General features: G+C 37.5%; 1 protein-coding gene across 1 annotated transcript in view; it reads right to left on the reverse strand.

Moving 5' to 3' along the window:
• Nucleotides 1-19,331, reverse strand: part of DSG2 (desmoglein 2) — a 36,618-nt gene that overhangs the window by 3,169 nt on the left and 14,118 nt on the right. The window contains exons 8-14 of the mRNA XM_087707131.1: nucleotides 19,127-19,312; nucleotides 11,036-11,298; nucleotides 9,393-9,535; nucleotides 7,340-7,567; nucleotides 6,045-6,272; nucleotides 4,262-4,401; nucleotides 2,978-3,310 (exon numbers count right to left, since the gene is read on the reverse strand). Coding sequence (XP_087563257.1) covers nucleotides 2,978-3,310; nucleotides 4,262-4,401; nucleotides 6,045-6,272; nucleotides 7,340-7,567; nucleotides 9,393-9,535; nucleotides 11,036-11,298; nucleotides 19,127-19,312 — 1,521 coding nt within the window. The remainder of the gene's footprint in view (nucleotides 1-2,977; nucleotides 3,311-4,261; nucleotides 4,402-6,044; nucleotides 6,273-7,339; nucleotides 7,568-9,392; nucleotides 9,536-11,035; nucleotides 11,299-19,126; nucleotides 19,313-19,331) is intronic.

Consider the following 19,331-nt stretch of genomic DNA (forward strand, 5'->3'; position numbering starts at 1 on the left):
CCAGAGCTATTCTATGTGGATGAAAAGAACAAGGTTCTCCACATTCATATTTTGGTAGCAGAAATCCAGGACAGTAGGTTTAAAAAGATCAGCTTTAGTCCCTTGCATCATTACCTCATAAGCTTTCCCTCTTTTTCCCCTCAAGCAATCTCCTTAGATGTATTAATGGTAGAACATATATTAGGCTGGTGATAGTGGAAGTTTTAGGACTGAAATGTAGTATTCTGTTTTCCTGAAAATAAGACATCCTCAGATAATAAGCCCACTTGGGCTTTTGAGCCCATGCGCTAAAATAAGCCCTCTCCTGAAAATAAGCCCTCCCTGAAAATATTGCAACACAGCAGCAGTCATGAGGTGACCATGCTCATTGCCTCCTGCATCTCAAAAATAATAAGACCTCCCCGAAAATAAGGCCAAGCGCTTTTGGGGGTCAAAAGAAAATAAGACCCGTCTTATTTTCAGGAAAACATGGTAAATTTTACTCATCTATAATCAACAAAACATTAATTAGTAAGTTGCCTTTATTTTATATGTCTAAAATATTTCTGGTAATCATAATAATCAGTGATTATTATTATTTTGGAGATGAGGGGGGAAGAGAATGCTTTGAGAGGCTCCTTCAGCTTGATTTTGTTCAAATGCTTTGGGCTACTACTCTGACCTGACCTAGTTAGAAAGATCAATGGGAGACCACCAAGTATGATAAACAGGAAAAAGTGGCTGAAAAGACCATGGAGTGGTTGTTGTAGAAACCTGAAGAACTTGACAACTAGAAGAGTTGAGGAGCGACAAGAAGAGTGGGATTCCTATGCCTACAGAACTCAAACATTCATTTTGGTCTCTATCCAATGCTGGACAGAGTAAGACTACTGAGAAAACCATGAATTTTGGACATGTTTATGTTAATTTTCTAACTGAACTCAAAATGATAAAAACAGCGGGCAATCAAAAACCATTTAAAAATACTGGAGTAAGACATGGAGGGGAGAGACAGATTTACATGCAGTACACCTCAGATGTACATAGCTGCCAACAATAAAGAATAGCAAAAACTTCATACCCATCTTGAGCCCTCTCAGAATTACTTGGTTAACTGTTGAAGAAAAATAATTACTGGATCAAAGCTTTACGATTTGAATTATAAGGAATTATGGTTGTATGAAACATGAGGGGAGAAATTGGAAATTTGATAAGCTTTAACAAGAGGCTTAATCTGCCTCTTTTGTAAATATAACAAAGGATAATTATCCAGGTTTTTGATTTTTATATCTATATCTCTTTTAATTATTTTGACGTCATCTGATTTCTTTTATATGTTTAGTGTAGCATCTTTTTTGGTATCATTTGTGTAGATGTGATGTTTAAATCCCCTTTCAGATAAGTGTCCGTCTTGCTGGTAAAGCTTGTTCCTCTTCCATACAACTTTTAAACAGTCTATGTATAGAGTAGACACCTTTAACTTCAAATTAACTTTTAACTTTAACAACAACTTTTGTTGTTCAAACATGCCCTTCAATATGTACAATGTTAAACTATTTTGCTTCATTCTGTATTAATAAATCAAATTTAAGTGTTCTTTTCCTTCAATTTTAATCTTTAGTTCCTTCTGGTTCCTTCTAATGTCCAACCCTCAAAAATTCATCCTATCAAATAATTCAAAACAAAAACATTTTTTCATAGGGAGTATTCTTATAATTAATTCCAAAATCTTATTTCAAATTTCTCTGGACATTTAATTCATTTGTAACTATCTAACATCAAAGATCTAATTATCATTTTGTTGTTTATTAGCCCAAAATGTTCCAAAATATCTTAAACCTGTGTTTAAAACATCTTTTTGCCAAAGATTTAAGAAAATACCTGTTTTTTCCACACTTGTTTATTTAAAGGTTGCTGTTAGCTAAAAAGCAGTTATCAAGCAATTTCCAAAAGTGATTAGAAAAGGAAGTAAGTGAATCCAGTGTCCAAAATGGCTATTCACTTGTGTCTCAGAGCTCTGAATTCATTGGAGACTACGGCTTTGCAGTCTTCTTGTGTGGAGGAACTGTCTGGATCACTTGTGGGGGATCTCAAGTCCTCTCCTATCTGGAGAGGATTAATGAAGGCCCACTGGTTCCACTTTTAATGTAGCTGTTTTTGGTTTACCATTTTTCTCCTTGAAGTCCAGAAATTTGTGAACTATTTTGGAAAAGGCAATACTTTCAACCAATCAGAAGACGTGGCAATATGTGTGATTTTGTGTTTATATTATAATATTGAGTTCATTAGTACCCCAGAGACTACTGATAAATATATACCATGTATATATTTTTCTTCTTGTTCCCAGTTTGTATTTTTTTTAAAAAATTGGCTTTTAAAGATTGTTTGAAATAAGGCAATATGGGAGAAAAAATGAACAACTGATATATCTTTAGGAGAAATACTGACAGTTACAATTGCAACTAAAGTTATTGTTATAAAAAGAAATGAATCAAAGGCAATGGAGGCAGGATTTGTATATTGGGATTTGTATATTCGTGTATATCAGTATGTGTCTGATATAGTTACACTGATTGCTTTCTGGAAATATGGAGAACTGTAACTCTTTTGAAAATCCATGAAAGTGTCCTCCAGCATATGCAGCAAAATAGTTACACTACAAAGGGGAAAGAAATGCCGCCACCAGCCCTAATTATCCTCTTGCTCCCCACTTCCTCAAAAGCATGCAAAGCCAGGCTGAATGTTTCAAGCCCATTCCTCATCCTTCCCCACCCTCTCTCTGTCTTCCCAAACAGATTTCTTAATGAATCCAGCTGGCCTCCCTCAGGAATTGGCTTACAGTTTCCCAAATGGAAAGAAGACGCCTCTCCCTGCAACAGTACATACTCAAAATCTATAATGATAAATTCCACAAGATTAATAACATCCATGCGACTATATAGCATCAAAGGATAGAAAGTGTTGATCAATAGAGTTAATTCAAAAAGTAGACTCTTACTTCATTGAAGTAACCCCGTAAAAATTCTTCATTCATGATCATGCCAGTATCCATGGCTAAAGTTCTGCCAGCTCCTAGCAGCATTGTCCCACCTGCTGTCAAGCCCACCCCTGGGGCTGAGGCATTTATAAATTCTGCCTCAGAAAAAAGAGCTTCTCGGTCTTCTCGCCATCTCGAGATCGTGTTGCTGCTCATGTTCTGCTCCTTGATTGTACAGGAGAAGCTGTTCCCTGCTGCTGCTGCTGCTGCTGCTGCTGTTCCTGCTCCCACGACTACTTCTCCACTGCTCATATATTTTTCTGATCCGGAGGAAGTAAGGAGGTCCAGGATTGCCTAATATCAAAGGTGACAATTAAAAAGCAAAGATGGGCGTTGAAGAAGCAGCACTGAAATCATAACAGAAATAGCTTTGCTGGATTGCTAGGTGAATTTGATATTTACATGGGTTGGTACTTGTTACACTGAGAAACAGGAAACGTTTATAATACACCAGCAGGAAATTCAGGATTTTAAACTGTGGCTACAATGTAGGACTGTATTACTATTTTATTATTGTATTACTAATATGCAGGAGAACTGTATTACCATTATCCTTCACATCTTTCCTGCGGTATTACTTACTCCTGTTGGTATCTTATCACTATCACTTTATTGGTTGCATTTTATGATTTATGATTGCATCTCATGATTTATTATTTTGTTGCTTGTATGTATGTATACTGAGAGCTTACGCATTGTAGACAAATTCCTTGTGCATCCAATAACACTTAAAGAATACCCTATATTATGTGTTCCTCTAAAGCCCCTTCTAAAACCATGTTTGGAGAATAGCAGAAAGATTTTTTGTTTTGGAAAAGCACACCTTTTTGAAGGTACTCCTGAAAAAAAGAGAGAATCACTTTCTCACATGCTGCTTATATGTTGATCTGAAACCAATAGGACATTCTTATACATCATGATTCAGCAGTAAGATTGATTTGATTTGAGTTCCCAATAAGTGTGATTATGGCTACAATCTAAATCCAGTGATTTAAATGGGACTTGGTCAACACATTTATGGCTGCAGGCCTGGGAAATTCACATTGCTCTAGCTCAGTAGGTTTTTCAATCTTGGCAACCTTAAGATGCTGGCTGAGGAATTCTGGGAATTGAAGTCCACACATCTTAAAGATGCTGACTTTGAAAAAAACTGCCCTAGATGTATTAATCCTTTTAATTTCCTCTTCCTGTTCACAAGGAATGGGAAACTGAAGTAAGGAAAAGAAAAGGCAAAATACAATATACCTTATTTTCAGGTGCTGCTCCTTCACTGTTCCAGTTACGCAACATTTCTTCACTGTTATCAGGTATAGCTACAAATCCTTTTCCACCACTTGATCCAAAGCCTGACCCAAAGCCACAGGCCAGCAGTAAGAGAGGCACGACTGCAAAGGAATACAGTGCAACAGTAAGCAACAAAGATCAAATGCTATGGGAAAAAATATTGAGGTCTTCTGCATCTGCAATCTGATCCATCTCAAATATTTCACAATCAGAACAAAATTATTACAATTTCCCCGGAGAGATAGGTCATTTAAAAGGTAAAGGTTCCCTTTGCACATATGTGCTAGTCATTCCCAACTCTAGGGGGTGGTGCTCATCTCTGTTTCAAAGCTGAAGTGCCAGTGCTGTCCGAAGATGTCTCTGTGGTCATGTGGCCGGCATGACTAAACGCCGAAGGTGCATGGAACGCTATTACCTACCCACCAAAGATTTTTACTACTGTTTTTCTACTTGTATTTTTTATATGCTTTTGAACTTCTAGGTTGGCAGAAACTGGAACAAGTAAGTGGAACTCATCTGTTACGTGGCACGAGGGATTCGAACTGCTGAACTGCCAACCTTTCTGATCAATAAGTTCAGCACATGATAAACAGGCAGCTTTCCAGCTCAACCCTGATCTTTCTTTTCTACCAATTCAACAATTTTTAACATTCCAATGAGAACAGAACATCAAGCACTATTATCAGAAAAAAACCTCTATTTTTTATCTTGCTTGTTTTTAAGTGAGTTTTATATATTCAGCTTTGCACACGTTCCAAAAGGGTAAGATATAGAATATGTTGCTAAGTGTAAAAACAAGCACCTTGAAGCCCTAATGTTTTCAAAAAGTAAGTAAATATATTTATATTTAGTAGTAGCAAGATTAGGTCAGGCCTGAGTGTGTATATCAGAGGTGGTATTCAGCACTGGTAGCGGAAATTTTGAGTAATTCAGAGAACCGGTAAATACCACCTCTGACTGGCCCCACTCCCATCTATTCTCTGCCTCCTGAGTCCCAGCTGAGGGACTGGGGAATGGGGATTGTGCAGTAACTTTCCCCTGGAGTGTGGAGGGAATGGAGATTTTACAATATCCTTCCTCTGCCACACCCACCAAGCCATGTCATGCCCACCAAGCCACGGCCACAGAACCAGCAGTAAAAAATTTTGAACCCCATCACTGGTGTATATACATGTATACTTAAACACATTCTACCCTAACCTGACCTATGGAAGTTTGGAAGCTTCTTAACTGCCAGTAACTTAAGAAGAAAGCCATGGAAAATTTGAACAACAAGCAAAGTGAAAGTGGAATACCAGCTCCTAAACAGACAGGTAGAAGAAGAAAAACACCCAACCCCCCTAATATTTTAATGCCCTTTTAAATGTTTCCTTCCACATTATATGCAACACATTAAAAATTTGAATTTCTTAAAAAAAATTATTTCAGTAGAAATTAATTATGGTTGGATAATGTCTACAGTCTTTCTTTTTCAAATGAAGTGAACGATTTGCAACCTCTCATCTGAAGGAGACTTTGTGTCAGAGTTCTGCTTAGTGCCAATCATGCCTTTAGATCAGGGGTGTCCAACCTTGGCAACTTCCTTGTGGCCTTTAACTCTGAGAATTCCCGAGTCACCATGGTGAATTCTGGGAGTTGAAGTCCCCAAGTCTTAAAGTTGTCAAGGTTGAACAGTCTTGCTCTCAACAGTAGAGCAGGTTGGACACCCAGTTCTAGACATTATGAAATAACGTTAAAAGCTTACGGAGTAGCAGCAACAATGCCAAGATCATGAGCGCAACTGCAGCGGGTCCCAGGAAAACAGAGGAGTTGACAATTCTACCCTGGCAACCAGTGCCATCCTTGCAATCACAAACGTTCACTTCCAGTACTTGTTGGTCAGGACAGCTGAAACCTTGTTTATCTTTTATTAAAAGAGGAATTCTGTATATGCCAGGTGTCACATCCTCGAGTATCAGCTGAGCTCTGGATCCTTTGTAGGGAAGAAGAAAAACAACAACAACGTTCAGCAAGGAAAGGAATGAAATCAGAAGCCTTGCTACTTTTAGGGTTACCATTCTGATAGTTAAAGCAGTCTTCCCCAACCTTGCAAGACTTTAACTCCCGGGATTCCTGACCATTGATAGGAATTCTGGGAGCTGATCTAAAACACACCCAAATTAGAAGAGGCTCCTTTAAAAGAAAGCATTCTTATTAGGAGACAATTCTATATTTCTAGTGTCTGTCACGATTGCACAATGTTTTGGAAAACTGCACATTCTGAACAAAGCAAGAATTCTCTAGGACATTGACACATTACTTGGTAATCCCACTGCCACAATATATTGATGGTAGTTCAATCTATTTAAGGCAATTCAGTTAATCAAGAGGAGTTTAGATTTCCTAGCTGTGGAGCTTGAAGGTTTTGGGCTGCCCTCCTAAGCCTAAAGGTAAAGGTTTCCCTCACACATATGTGCTAGTCGTTCCCGACTCTAGGGGGCAATGCTCATCTCTGTTTCAAAGCCAAAGAGCCAGTGCTATCCAAGACGTCTCCATGGTCATGTGGCCGGCATGACTAAATGCCAAAAGTGCATGGAGTACTGTTACCTTTCCATCAAGATGGTCTTTCTTTTTCTATTTGCATTTTTACATGCTTTCGAACTCCTAGGTTGGCAGAAGCTTGGACAAGTAACAGGAGCTCACTCTATTACGTGGCACTAGGGATTTAAACTGCCGACCTTTCTGATTGACAAGATCACCGTCTTAGCACTGAGACACCACGTCCCTTCCCCTAAGCCTACTTCCATTTTATTTTGCAACTGGTGCTAAACATGTTACCCCATTTCATTCATATATATTAGAAACAATCCCTCCACTTGTTTGCAATTGAATCTGATCTAATCAACAATGAAGCAGCACCATATTTCTCCCCTGACTTTGACTGCTAATTCTTGAAACCAAGAATTGAAGCAGAAACCAAACCACAAGCTCTGCTCTCATAAAATCTGTAGCTTCAGAGCTATTCCAATCTCTATAATATGTGGCATGACTTATACTTACCAACTATCAGGCCAATTCTCCATTTGTCTGATATTCTTTCAGGTTCATCAATGATCTTGAAAGTGAAAGGACCACCATTTGGATGTCTATCTCGATCCTCAACAGTGATATTAATATACTTTGTATCAGTACAGACATTTGTTTTTTGATTCACCAGAATTGGGCAGTAATCATTCTTGTCTTCAATCTGAATAACGATGGTACCTGTAGCTGTTTTTGGAGGGTAGTCTGCAAAGCACAGAAGTCATATCTATTTTTATACAAACTGCTGATTAATTGGAAACTTGTTTGCTTCTTTAAGCATGTAAGGTAAAGGTTCTCCTTGCACATATGTGCTAATTGTTCCTGTCTCTAAGGGGCGGTGCCCATCTCCATTTCAAAGCCAAAGAGCCATCACTGTCCAAGACGTCTCTGTGAACATGTGGCCGACATGACTAAATGCCGAAGGCACACGGAACGCTGTTACCGTCCCACCAAAGGTGTTTCCTATTTTTCTATTTGTATTTTTACATGCTTTTGAACTGCTAGGTTGGCAAAAGTTGGGACAAGTAATGGGAGCTGCCTCCATTACGCGGCGCTAGGGATTCGAACTGCCGACCTTTTTGATTGACAAGCTCAGCGTCTTAGCCACTGAGCCACCATGTCCCTTTCTTTAAGCACGCACAAGATTTTAAATGTGAACTTGGTGGTTGAATTATGAGAAGTTTACAATTTGTTAGTTTGCATGTATTTGAATTGAATGTAAAATACAATTCATACCCATGAACATTTTGGGGGTCACTGCTGTACAAGTAGTCTTCAACCTATGACTGTAATCAGTGGTGTATTATAACCATTAAGCAGACTAAGCATGTGCTTAGGGCACCAGGCCCAAAGGGGGCACCACAAAGTTGAGAAAGAAAAAAAAACCTAATGAAGATTTGTACAGTATGTACAAAGGAGGGGCACCAAGATTTGTCAATGCTTAGGGCACCAATGAGCCTTAATCTGCCACTGACTGTAATGGAGCCTGCAAATGGTGACACCCGTTAAGTGAGGCAGCGTTCCTTAATGGACTTTGCTTAACATTCATAAGGATGAATGACCGCAGGGGTACTTCAGCCACAGTAGGTTTGAAACAGGATTGTATGTAGCTTTTGGGGGGGAGGGGGTTGTTGTAAACTCAAATGTCTATTAAGTGACTAATCATACCTGCAATGTTACTTTACTCTTGAGTCTCTGTCGTTAATCAGACAATTAGTCAAAAATCAGATTGGATTGTGGTCAGTGTTAGATTTGTAGCTCTCACTGTATAATGCACAAGCTTTACTACAGCCTCTGCTCCTGCATCCACTTAGTACCAAGAACGTGCCAGATATTCCACATAACATAAAAGGTATATGACTGCATTATGGATTTATTCAAAAGGAAAAATATCTTGGCGTTCCAATAAGCAAAATATTGTGATCCTGATTGTGCATGATGTGAAAAACCAGTCTGCTGTGGTCCTCACGGAAGGGATTCACCTGGTAACGCAGTGGCAGATGACCAATAAACTCCAAACCTGCCTTGTTTGTAAGACAATAGTTATTCTGCCAGCATCCTTGCCTCTTTTGTGGACACTGGATGGCATGAGACACAGCATAGATGGAGAGTGGCATTTATATTTTTCTCAATCATTTTCTGCACTTATTTATTTAGAAATCTACATATTCACCAAGAATGGAAAGAAAAAAATGCTCATAAAAGAAATGGAAAGCTTGAAGAAATTTCATACTGCAAATCACTCTAAGCATTGATTTCTCTGCAAGTAGCTAGACAAGAATACGGGGTACTATTGATCATTAAAAGATATAGTCTCCTACTTGCTTTCTAACTATTGCAAGCAGTTTTGGTGGATTCTGGAATTTAATAAAAATGAACTGATGTGAATTTGGCATGAGTGACATGGTGATACTTTTCAAGAAAAAATAGAAAAATGTAGTTAAATTATTTATTGTGTATTCCACCAGATCTTACAACTCTTGGTAATTAAGAACCATTATAAAGTACAACAAAAATATTCACTACATACCAGTACTTATGGCCAAAATTGTTGCAGTGTAAGTACCATTGATGACATAGTGTGATTCATAGTCTAGGACTTTACGTAGTCTGATCTCAGCTGTTTTAGCATCTATTATCAACCAATTTGCAGTATCGCTTCCTTTGGCATACCTGTGTAAAATTTAAATATATGTGAAAATGAACATACAAATCTGAGATCAAGCATACATATGGAAATTATATACTTCGTAAGAGACATAAAAACTTTTTATACATCTACATACTATATTTCTATTCATAGTTAATAAATAACAGTCAAATAATTGTTAATAAATAACAGTCACATTTTAATACATTTATTCTTGGTGTATTTCTAGTTGTGCCCTGTTCAAATCTCTGGCCAATCCACATAACAAGGACAGTTTAATTGGAAAACCTATCAGAGGTTGGCCCAATAAATCATTTCTGAATTGTTCCTTTGCACTATTATAGTTTGTTCAACAAACAATGTGCAAAACCATGCTTTAAGATGACATGTGAACATCAACGTTTCCAGTATTTATTTATCAAATCATACTTATATAGCTACCCATTTCACAAGAAGCAACTCTGGGAAGCCATATAAATATGCATATACCTACGTCATATTGATACTGAATGTTTATAAGTATAAGTATAATCTTTATTGTCATTGTACTTAAATACAATGAAATTGGTTTTAACCTCACTGGTGCAAAATTATAGCAGAAACGAAAAAAAGAAAGAAAAAGAAAAAAACTAGCGTGTGCATGAGTGATTGTGGTTGAATTTAAAAGTCTGACAGCTCAAGGATAGAAACCTATTTAAACCTATTTGTTTGCTGGATATACTTTGATGTCTTCTGCCCGATGGTAGTAGTGCAAAGAGACATTGACCAGGGTGTGAATCATCTCTGAGTATCTTCCTTACTCTACTAAAGCAGCGAGATCTGGCGATGTCATCCAGTGGTGTCAGAGGCAACCAATGGTTTCTGGTACCGAATTGATCACTCTCTATAGTGCGTTCCTGTCCGCAGCTGTTAAACCAGCATACCATACTGTAATGGAATATGTGAGGACACGTTCTATGATGGACCGATAGAAAGAGGTCATCAGCCATTGTTCCACCTGATTTTTTCGCAGGACTTTAAGGAAATGAAGTCTCTGCTGGGCCTCTCCAATCACCAGAGGCGTGTTGTTTTTGCAGGTGAGATCTTGACTAATAAGCACTCCCTAGAATTTAAAAGAGGAAACCCTCTCCACACAGTCCCCCTCAATATACAGTGGGGCAGGTTCCTCTCTGTGCTTCCGGAAATCTAGTATTATCTAGACTAAATCTAGTCTTACTTGTATTTAGATGTAAGTTGTTTCTTGAGCACCATGCCAATATTATTATTATCCAAAGCTGTCACTGCAAACACATTTAAAACAAAAGGCACTGGAAAGTATAAGGCATAAATTGCATCTCTCTTTTCGGCATAAACTAAAGGATGAGCAATGTTGGAACATGACAATAGTGAATCTATGTGTCTGGCATATTGACACCACATGGGAACAGTAACCTTGACTGTAGTGAGCTGCCCAGAGTCATTGGAAGTTGAGAGGCCTGTAAGTTTACTAATAAACAAACAAACAAACACACACAAAGTCTTACGTGATGCGTTGTGCTATTTTTTGAGTGTCTTCATCATAAGCTTGATAGCTTCCAATAATCTGGTTTATTTTCATTGTTTCCATTGTCTTAATCACTAACGTTTGGGGCTTAAATACGGGGCCTTCCCTCACATTTTCCACATTAATTTTGACGGAAATTGGTTTTACTTGGGAAACTTGACTGATAATTGATTTGTGATACGCTGCTTTGTTAGAAACTACTATCTTCAAGTCCATTGTCTGTAATTCTTCATAATTTATTTTCTGCAGAGAGAATAAAAAAAAATCGTAATTTAGAATGCAATTTCAATTTACCCACTTGCATATCTTTCTGGACTCTTGATGGAAGGTTACTATTGCAACTTCAATATTATATGCTATGAAATATCCTTGAAAATCCATTCAGAGTCAAGAGTCCTGTCAATAAAAAAAAGAGAGCAGAAGAGACTCTTGAGTTTTCATGTCACTGTATCAAATGGAGATCGAGGCACAGAAGAGGACACAAAATATCAAGATCCTATGTTAAAAAACAGATACATCTGATCATCTAAACAGGTACGTAACCAGGACTTCCTGGGAGGAGCCTGCTGATGGTGGCAGCTTAAAAATTAGCTGTCCCCGAATTCCTGGTTACGTACCTGTTTAGATGATCATTCATCTGACGTCTTAACAGGTTTTCTTATCCTTCAGGCAAGAAGGAAAGAAGAATAGTTTTGCTGGCAAATGCCCTTCGATTTTTGCAGCTTTTGTGTCTGCAGAGAGAGGGGGGCCAGCCCAAAGCAGAACGGCGTCCGTGCTGGGAACTTCAAACTGCCTTGTGTGGTACAAAGTAGGTCTCCCTCCCTCAGTTCAAAGCTTTGATTTATATATTTCGCTGCTGATAAAGCAATTCTAATGGGGGAACAAATGAAAACTGGTATATATAGGCAGCGACGCCTTGTTGAAAAATGAAGGAATAAGATCTCTGTTTGAAGGTATGAAATGCAAGGTTAACAATGAATAGAAGTATACTTTCTGGGGGAAAATAATGCTAATGTTAACTGAATATATATTGTAGAATGAAAATGAGGCCTTTAGTTATATTAGATGAAATATCTGAGACGGTAAATATTATTTGAAGATGCAGATGTTAAAACAACTGTAACCAAACGACATGCTGCATGTGATGATGGTTTCTTTTTTTTCCCCCCTTCTTTTTTGGACTTTTTTGTCCTTTTTGTCTTTTTTGTCTTTTTTGTCCTTTTTGGCTTCCCCCTCCTTCCCCCCCCTTTTTTTAAACCCTAGCTTATTGTGGTGTTTATTAAATATACAACAGAGAGATATGGGATGTATAAACGTAGTAGGGATGCACCTGTAATCAAATGACATATTGTATGTGATGATGGGGTTTCCCCCCCTTTTTTTCTTCTTCTCCTTTTCCCATTGTTGTCTATGTAATAAAAAATAAAAAATAAACATGAAAAAAAAAAGCTTTGATTTATTTGATTTTATCACGAGTTGAATCCGTCCACGTGGAAATTAATTGCTTACCAAGATTTTAGCTCCTTTTGTTTTTTTACAAGAGCTTCCTCTGAAAATCTATTTACTTAGAGGCTTTTAGTGATTTAGTGATTTTAGTGATTTTATTAATATTTATAGGCCGCCCTTTTCCCTGAGGGGACTCAGGGCGGCTTACATAAGACAATAGACACAAAATAGTACATAAAGGTAAAATAGTAAACAACATTCATTCATCATTCGGGTGGGGCCAGATTATCTTTATCCCCAGGCCTGACGGGCTAGCCAGGTCTTAAGGGCTGTGCGGAAGGTCTGGAGGGTGGTGAGGGTACGAATCTCCACGGGGAGATCGTTCCAAAGGGTCGGAGCTACTACTGAAAAGGCTCTCTTTTAAGATGGCGCCAAGCAGGCGGGACTCTCTGGTAATAATGATTATTTTCTTAAACTTTTTGTTAAATGCTACAGAACTCTAAAATTTCAAAGGAGCGTCCTTATCACCTGTTTTACAATCGGCCAGCAGAAGCTTTCTAATTAGTTTCACTTTTACAAGACTTCCATTCTCTCATTAATGTTGCTTATCTGGAATTTAAATGGTGATGAATCTGCTGAACTGTCTTGTTACAATGCTTACTTTCTGAAAGTTTTGCCAAGCCTCAAATTTCAAAGTAAAGGGAGAAATTCAGCGTCTTAACTTATAGCTGTATAGTCAGACAGCAGAGTTTTATTAATTGCTGGGAGATAAATTTTGGAATGGCCTCAAAACCAAATCCTAATTTGAAACCGTCGCCCTCTATTCCCAGGGGCCCATCCCCAGTGCCTGCCACAAGGTTGCAGCCTCCGCTCCCTACGCCCCCTGCTGGGGATTTGTTAACGAAAGAATTCTTCTTGAATGAACTAAGTATGGCTCTTAATGCACAGACAATTAAAATGGAAGATAAACTTAGAGATCTTAAGGAGGAGATAAAACAGGAGAGAAAAGAGGAGAGAAAAGAGGAAATAAAAGAAATAAAAGAGGAAATTAAAGGTGAAATAAAAGGACTTAAACAGGAGTTGTATGTGAAAATCGATGCCAGGGTTGTTAAAATTAAAGATGAAATGCTGAGACTTGTAACTGTATTGACAGAACATGTTTCCGGAATTGAAGATAGTCTACTCTAGAGGATCTTAATGAGGCCAATACCAACCTGACATTGAAAACAGAGGCGGTGGAACAAAAAGTGGAAAATGCTGAAAAATTATTATGATAACAGTATAGACAAATGGAGTTCGCATTAAGAGTAAGGGGGCTGAGTGAGGAGAAACAGGAGAACCTGAAACAGATTCTATCAGAAGTCTTTGACCGCTTGGTGGGAAGACCAGGGACCAATCTCGACTGGCAAATTGACAAAGTTTATCGCGTTAACTCTTGGGTGGCAAAGCAGAAGCAACTTCCTCGAGACATCGTTATATACTTCACTACAAGAGAGCTTAGAAATATGGTACTACAAGAGTCTTATAACACTAAGCTTCAAATTGGCGGTCAGGATCTCATTGTTTTGAAAGAGATACCACCTCAAATGTTAAGAGCCAGGAGAGACTACGCTTTTTTAGTTGAAGAACTCAGAAATCGTCAGATACAGTATAGATGGGACACACCATTTGGCATTATATTTACATTTGATAGGCAAAGATATCGCCTCAACTCTGTATGGAAAGCCCGAGATTTTTATCATAATATTTTGAAGGCTGGATATCCTGCATCATCTGGACCTGGAGAAAGACCACAAGAAGGACAGGACAGACAGCAAATTACACAACCACTAGATAAGATGGAGCATCTCTCTCTTCTAGAAGCGCAAGGTGTTATGGAACAAAGATCTGGACGCATGATTACTAGACGAATGGAGAAACAAGCTAAAAAGCAACAACATCAACAATCACCGGCCATCGATCAAGGAGCTACAATAACAAGTCTGGAAGCAGTGGGAGGAGCTAGGCCTAAGGTTAAACAGGACATGCAGGAAGCTCTAAAAATGCTTCAGCCAACCAAAGATGACAACTAAGATTTTAACATGGAATGTCAATGGACTGAATTCCCCACAGAAGAGAAAGAAAATATTTCACTATCTCAAACAGTTTAAGAATGACATAATTTGTTTGCAAGAAACTCATATCAAATCAACTGATCAAAAATATTTGATTAACTCAAAACTTGGTCAACATTTTGTAGCTTCTGCTATGGAAAAGAAGAATGGTATAGTTGTATACTTAAGAAAAGACATGAAAGCTGAATTAATTGAAGCAGATCCCTTCGGAAGATATATTGCTTTAGACCTAATCCTAGAAGGGAAAAAGACATTACTTTTGGGAATTTATGCCCCTAATCAACAGCAAGATGGATTCTACAGAAATCTTCATGCCAAATTAGTACAGTGGGACTATAGTTCCTGTATACTATTGGGTGATTGGAATGGAGTGATAGACACTAAGAGAGATAAGAAGACTTCTCGCCCAAATACTAAGATGCGAGCAAAGTTACCCAAACCCTTTTTTGACATCATGGATGACTTTGAATTGAGAGATATTTGGCGAGAAAGAAATGCAGAGGAACATGATTTCACTTTCTTCTCTGATAGGCATCAATCCCTTTCAAGGATTGATTTTATACTAATCAATAATGATTTGCTTTCTAGGGTCAAGAAGACAAAGATTGCGGCTAGGGTCCTTTCGGACCATAACCCAGTTTGGATGGAATTGGGAAGGGTAGTGCAGGCAAGAAGGTCTTGGAGATTGAATGAAAACTTATTTAGATATGAAAAGTATATTAATGATTGTAAAAAATTGTTATCAGAATATTTCGTTTTGAATATGAATAAGGGTACATCTATGGAATTCGTATGGGATGCAAGCAAAGCGTATATGAGAGGAGTGCTGATGAATATAAATAAAACACATAGATATAAACAAGGGTTAAAATGAACAGAACTGGAAGAGGAAATTAAGAGAAAAGAGTTGGAGTTAACAATGAATCCAGGCGATACAAAGGTTAAGGAAGCTATCACCATATTAAAATCTCAATTTGACATGTTGATCTCTGACCAGGTAGCTACTAATTTATTATATGCAAAACACAATACCTTTTGTAACGCAAACAAACCTGGCAGATGGTTAGCTTATCAGATTAGGAAAAAAAGGAAAACTCGAAATATATCTAAACTGATTTACAGAGGGAAGGAGGTGTTTCAACAGGAAGAGATTCAAAAGGTATTTCGGGAATTTTTTACAGAATTGTATAAAGGGGATAAAATTAATGGTCTAGATATAGACAAATATTTAGATAAAGAGAAAATACCTTCAGTTAGAGAAGAGCACAGGCAAAAATTGAATCAACCAATAACCTCGGGGGAAATCTTGCAGGTAATTAAGCAACTAAAGTTAGGGAAAGCACCAGATACAGATGGTTTGACAGCGGTTTACTATAAAAATTTACAGTTAGAAATGGTAGAGCCTCTTAGAGAATTATTTAATAAGATTCAAACGGAAGGTAAAGTGCCTCCATCCTGGAAGACAGCGTTCATATCTTTGATACCAAAAGAAGATCAAGATACTACCCAACCAAAAAATTATAGACCTATCTCATTACTTAATGTAGATTATAAAATTTTTACTAAAATACTAGCAAATAGGTTAATGCTGGTTATTCAACAATTGATACACACTGACCAAACAGGTTTTATACAGGGGAGACAGATGAAAAGTAATGTCAGATTAATTATTAATGCATTAGAATATTTGGGAAAGAACAACCAGATCCCTGCTGCGTTCATATTCCTGGATGCTGAGAAGGCCTTTGATCGAGTTAATTGGCTATTTCTGTTGAAGATACTGCAAAAAATGCAGATAGGAGATAATTTTTTACAGTCAAATAAAGTAATATATCAACAGCAAACAGCACAAATTATAGTCAATGGAAGTTTAACAGACTCCTTTCAAATTGGAAAAGGTACAAGACAGGGCTGTCCTTTGTCCCCGCTATTGTTTATTATAACTTTGGAAGTATTGTTGAATAAAATACGGGGCTTGGATGGTCTAAAAGGGATCAAGATTAGGCAGCAAGAATACAGAGTGCGCGCTTTTGCGGATGATTTGGTCATAATATTGGAACAACCGCAAGAATCCAGTAGGATTTTAATGAATACGATTAATCAATATGGTCAAGTATCTGGTTTTAAAATAAATTTAGGAAAAACTAAAATATTGGCTATAAATATGAATACTAAACAAAAGGAAGAACTAGGAGGGACACTAGGATGTGAAGTGGTCAAAAAAGTTAAATATCTTGGAGTCAATATTTTAACCCCAAACGGAAAATTATATAAGCATAATTATGAACCACTTTGGCATAGTATACAGATAGAGATGAAAAAAATGGGAGAAATTGCACTTATCTTTGCTGGGCAGGATAGCAGCAGTGAAAATGAACATCTTACCAAAATTTTTATTTCTCTTTCAAATGTTACCTATACTTAAAAAAGATGCGAATCTTTTAGAATGGCAGAAGGGTATCAACAAATTTGTATGGGCAGGAAAGAAGCCGAGGGTAAAGATGAAAATAATGCAAGATGCATGGGAGAGAGGAGGCTTGAAATTACCTAACCTAAAATTATATTATGATGCAGTGGCGCTATCTGTAATTAGTGATTGGACTCATTTAACTAATGATAGAATATTGAATATCGAGGGATACGATCTGGTATATGGTTGGCATGCTTACTTGTTGTTCAACAAAAAATTGGATAGGAAGTTTAAAAGTCATATTTTAAGAAATGCTTTACTGCGGGTCTGGAAAAAATAACAATATAAATTAAATGACAAAATACCCATGTGGGCAATTCCTAGACATACAATTGAAAATATGAACATAGCACAAAAACAGGATAGAACTACCTATAGACAGCTTCTCATTTTGGAAAGGGGGGGTACTACAACTAAAATCTTTGGAGGTATTAAAAGAGGAGAAGGTAGTTCAAACATGGTTCCAGTATGGGCAATTACAGGCCAGGTGGAAAATAGATCAAAAAATTGGTTTTATTCAAGCTGAAGATAATTTGTTTAAACAAATAAGAGATCAAGGCTTAATGCATATAAAGAGGATATACAATGTTCTAATACAGATGGATTCGGAAACAGAATTAGTTAAAGATTGTATGATAAAGTGGGCTCAAAATATTGAAGAACCAATAATGTTGGCTACATGGGAAAGAATATGGGTAACAAATGTGAAATTCACACAAGCTCAAAATCTGAGAGAAAAATTTTATAAGATGTTCTATAGATGGCATTTAGATCCTAAAAAGCTGGCTTCTATGTATCCGAATGTACAGCCTAAATGTTGGAGGTGTGCTTCTCTCGATGCTACATATTATCATATATGGTGGACCTGCCAAAAGGTTAAGGCATTTTGGATAAAAATATGGTGGATTATGCAAAATATCTTTAAAAGAAGGATAAAGTTTACTCCTCAGTTATTTTTACTAGGTATATGTACTGACTTTACAGTGGTAGAGACTAACTTGATTCTGCACCTAATAACGGCAGAAAGACTGTTGGTGGCGCAATACTGGAAGAAGGAAGACTTGCCTACAACTCAAGAATGGACATTGAAAGTCACAAATTTAGCCGAGATGGCTAAAATATCGGCATATCTTAAAGATCATTCAAATGAGAGATATAAACGAGACTGGAAAAAATGGATTGACTATATACAAAATAAATACGGGACCAAGGAATTCCAGTTAGCCTATGCTTAAGATCAGAAATGATTTAAATTGTTTAAAGTTAGCTCAGCAAGAAGAAGCTAAGGTCAATGCAGAATGTCATTAATTTCTTTGTTTCTTTTTTCTCAATAGATTTTAGACTGTGTTTGTTAAAAATCCATACCGTGTACGGGTTCTGGGAAGTCGGGGGGGGGAAGGAGGAGGGGGGTTGGGGGGGGTGGAGGGAGGGAGGGGCATATAAAAAATTGTACTTCGATGTTTTACTGATTGAGGAATGATGAAATATTTGTGTTTTAAAAGAAATAAAACTTTGAATTAAAAACAAAACAAAACAGATACATCAAGCAATTGAGTTAGGAACCTTTATTCACCCTCATTCTTGGGCATACGAAAACAGGGCATGTCTCAACCTCTTGTTAACTGACTCAGCTTGACAATGGTTATAAAAAAAGCCTGATGTTATATTATCCCACAGTTTTAAAGTAAAACAATGATTGTAATGCAATTTGTGGAACAGAGAACAAATTGTTTAAAATTATTATGAAGTACGAGAAGCTGAACTAATGGATGATCTTTGTGGGTATGTGTTGTAGGTGGGCGTGCAGAATGCAACTGTTTTATGTGCAAAACATTCTACCATACTATAAAATCTCATCATAATGGAAACAGGGCAGAGAGGTGGTTACAATGAGATGATAGGAATCTGTGCAGAAATACTCATACAGAACACATCAGCGTGCCATTGTGCTGTATGCTGTCACTGTTCTCTTCTTTTGCTAGGTACCGTCACTGGATTGAGGTCAATGTGGCATGCATACTGCCTCTCCCCATCCACTAACCTTAATCAGAGTAAGAATTCCTTGGTTGGTTCGTGAATCTGTTTCTATACGGAAGTAGCCTCCTTCATTGCCAGATACAATCCTAAAGTTTGCCAGCCAGTTATCAGTAAATTGTTCATCGGCATCAAAGACGTCCAGGCGCATGATTTCCACATTAGCTATATTTTCCTTTACACTTCCTTCATACTGTAAATAAATAAGCCTT

Source organism: Thamnophis sirtalis, unplaced genomic scaffold, assembly GCF_051295495.1.
Source record: "Thamnophis sirtalis isolate CommonGarterSnake01/CBP01778 unplaced genomic scaffold, rThaSir2_p1.2 scaffold_2, whole genome shotgun sequence".
Taxonomy (NCBI): domain Eukaryota; kingdom Metazoa; phylum Chordata; class Lepidosauria; order Squamata; family Natricidae; genus Thamnophis; species Thamnophis sirtalis.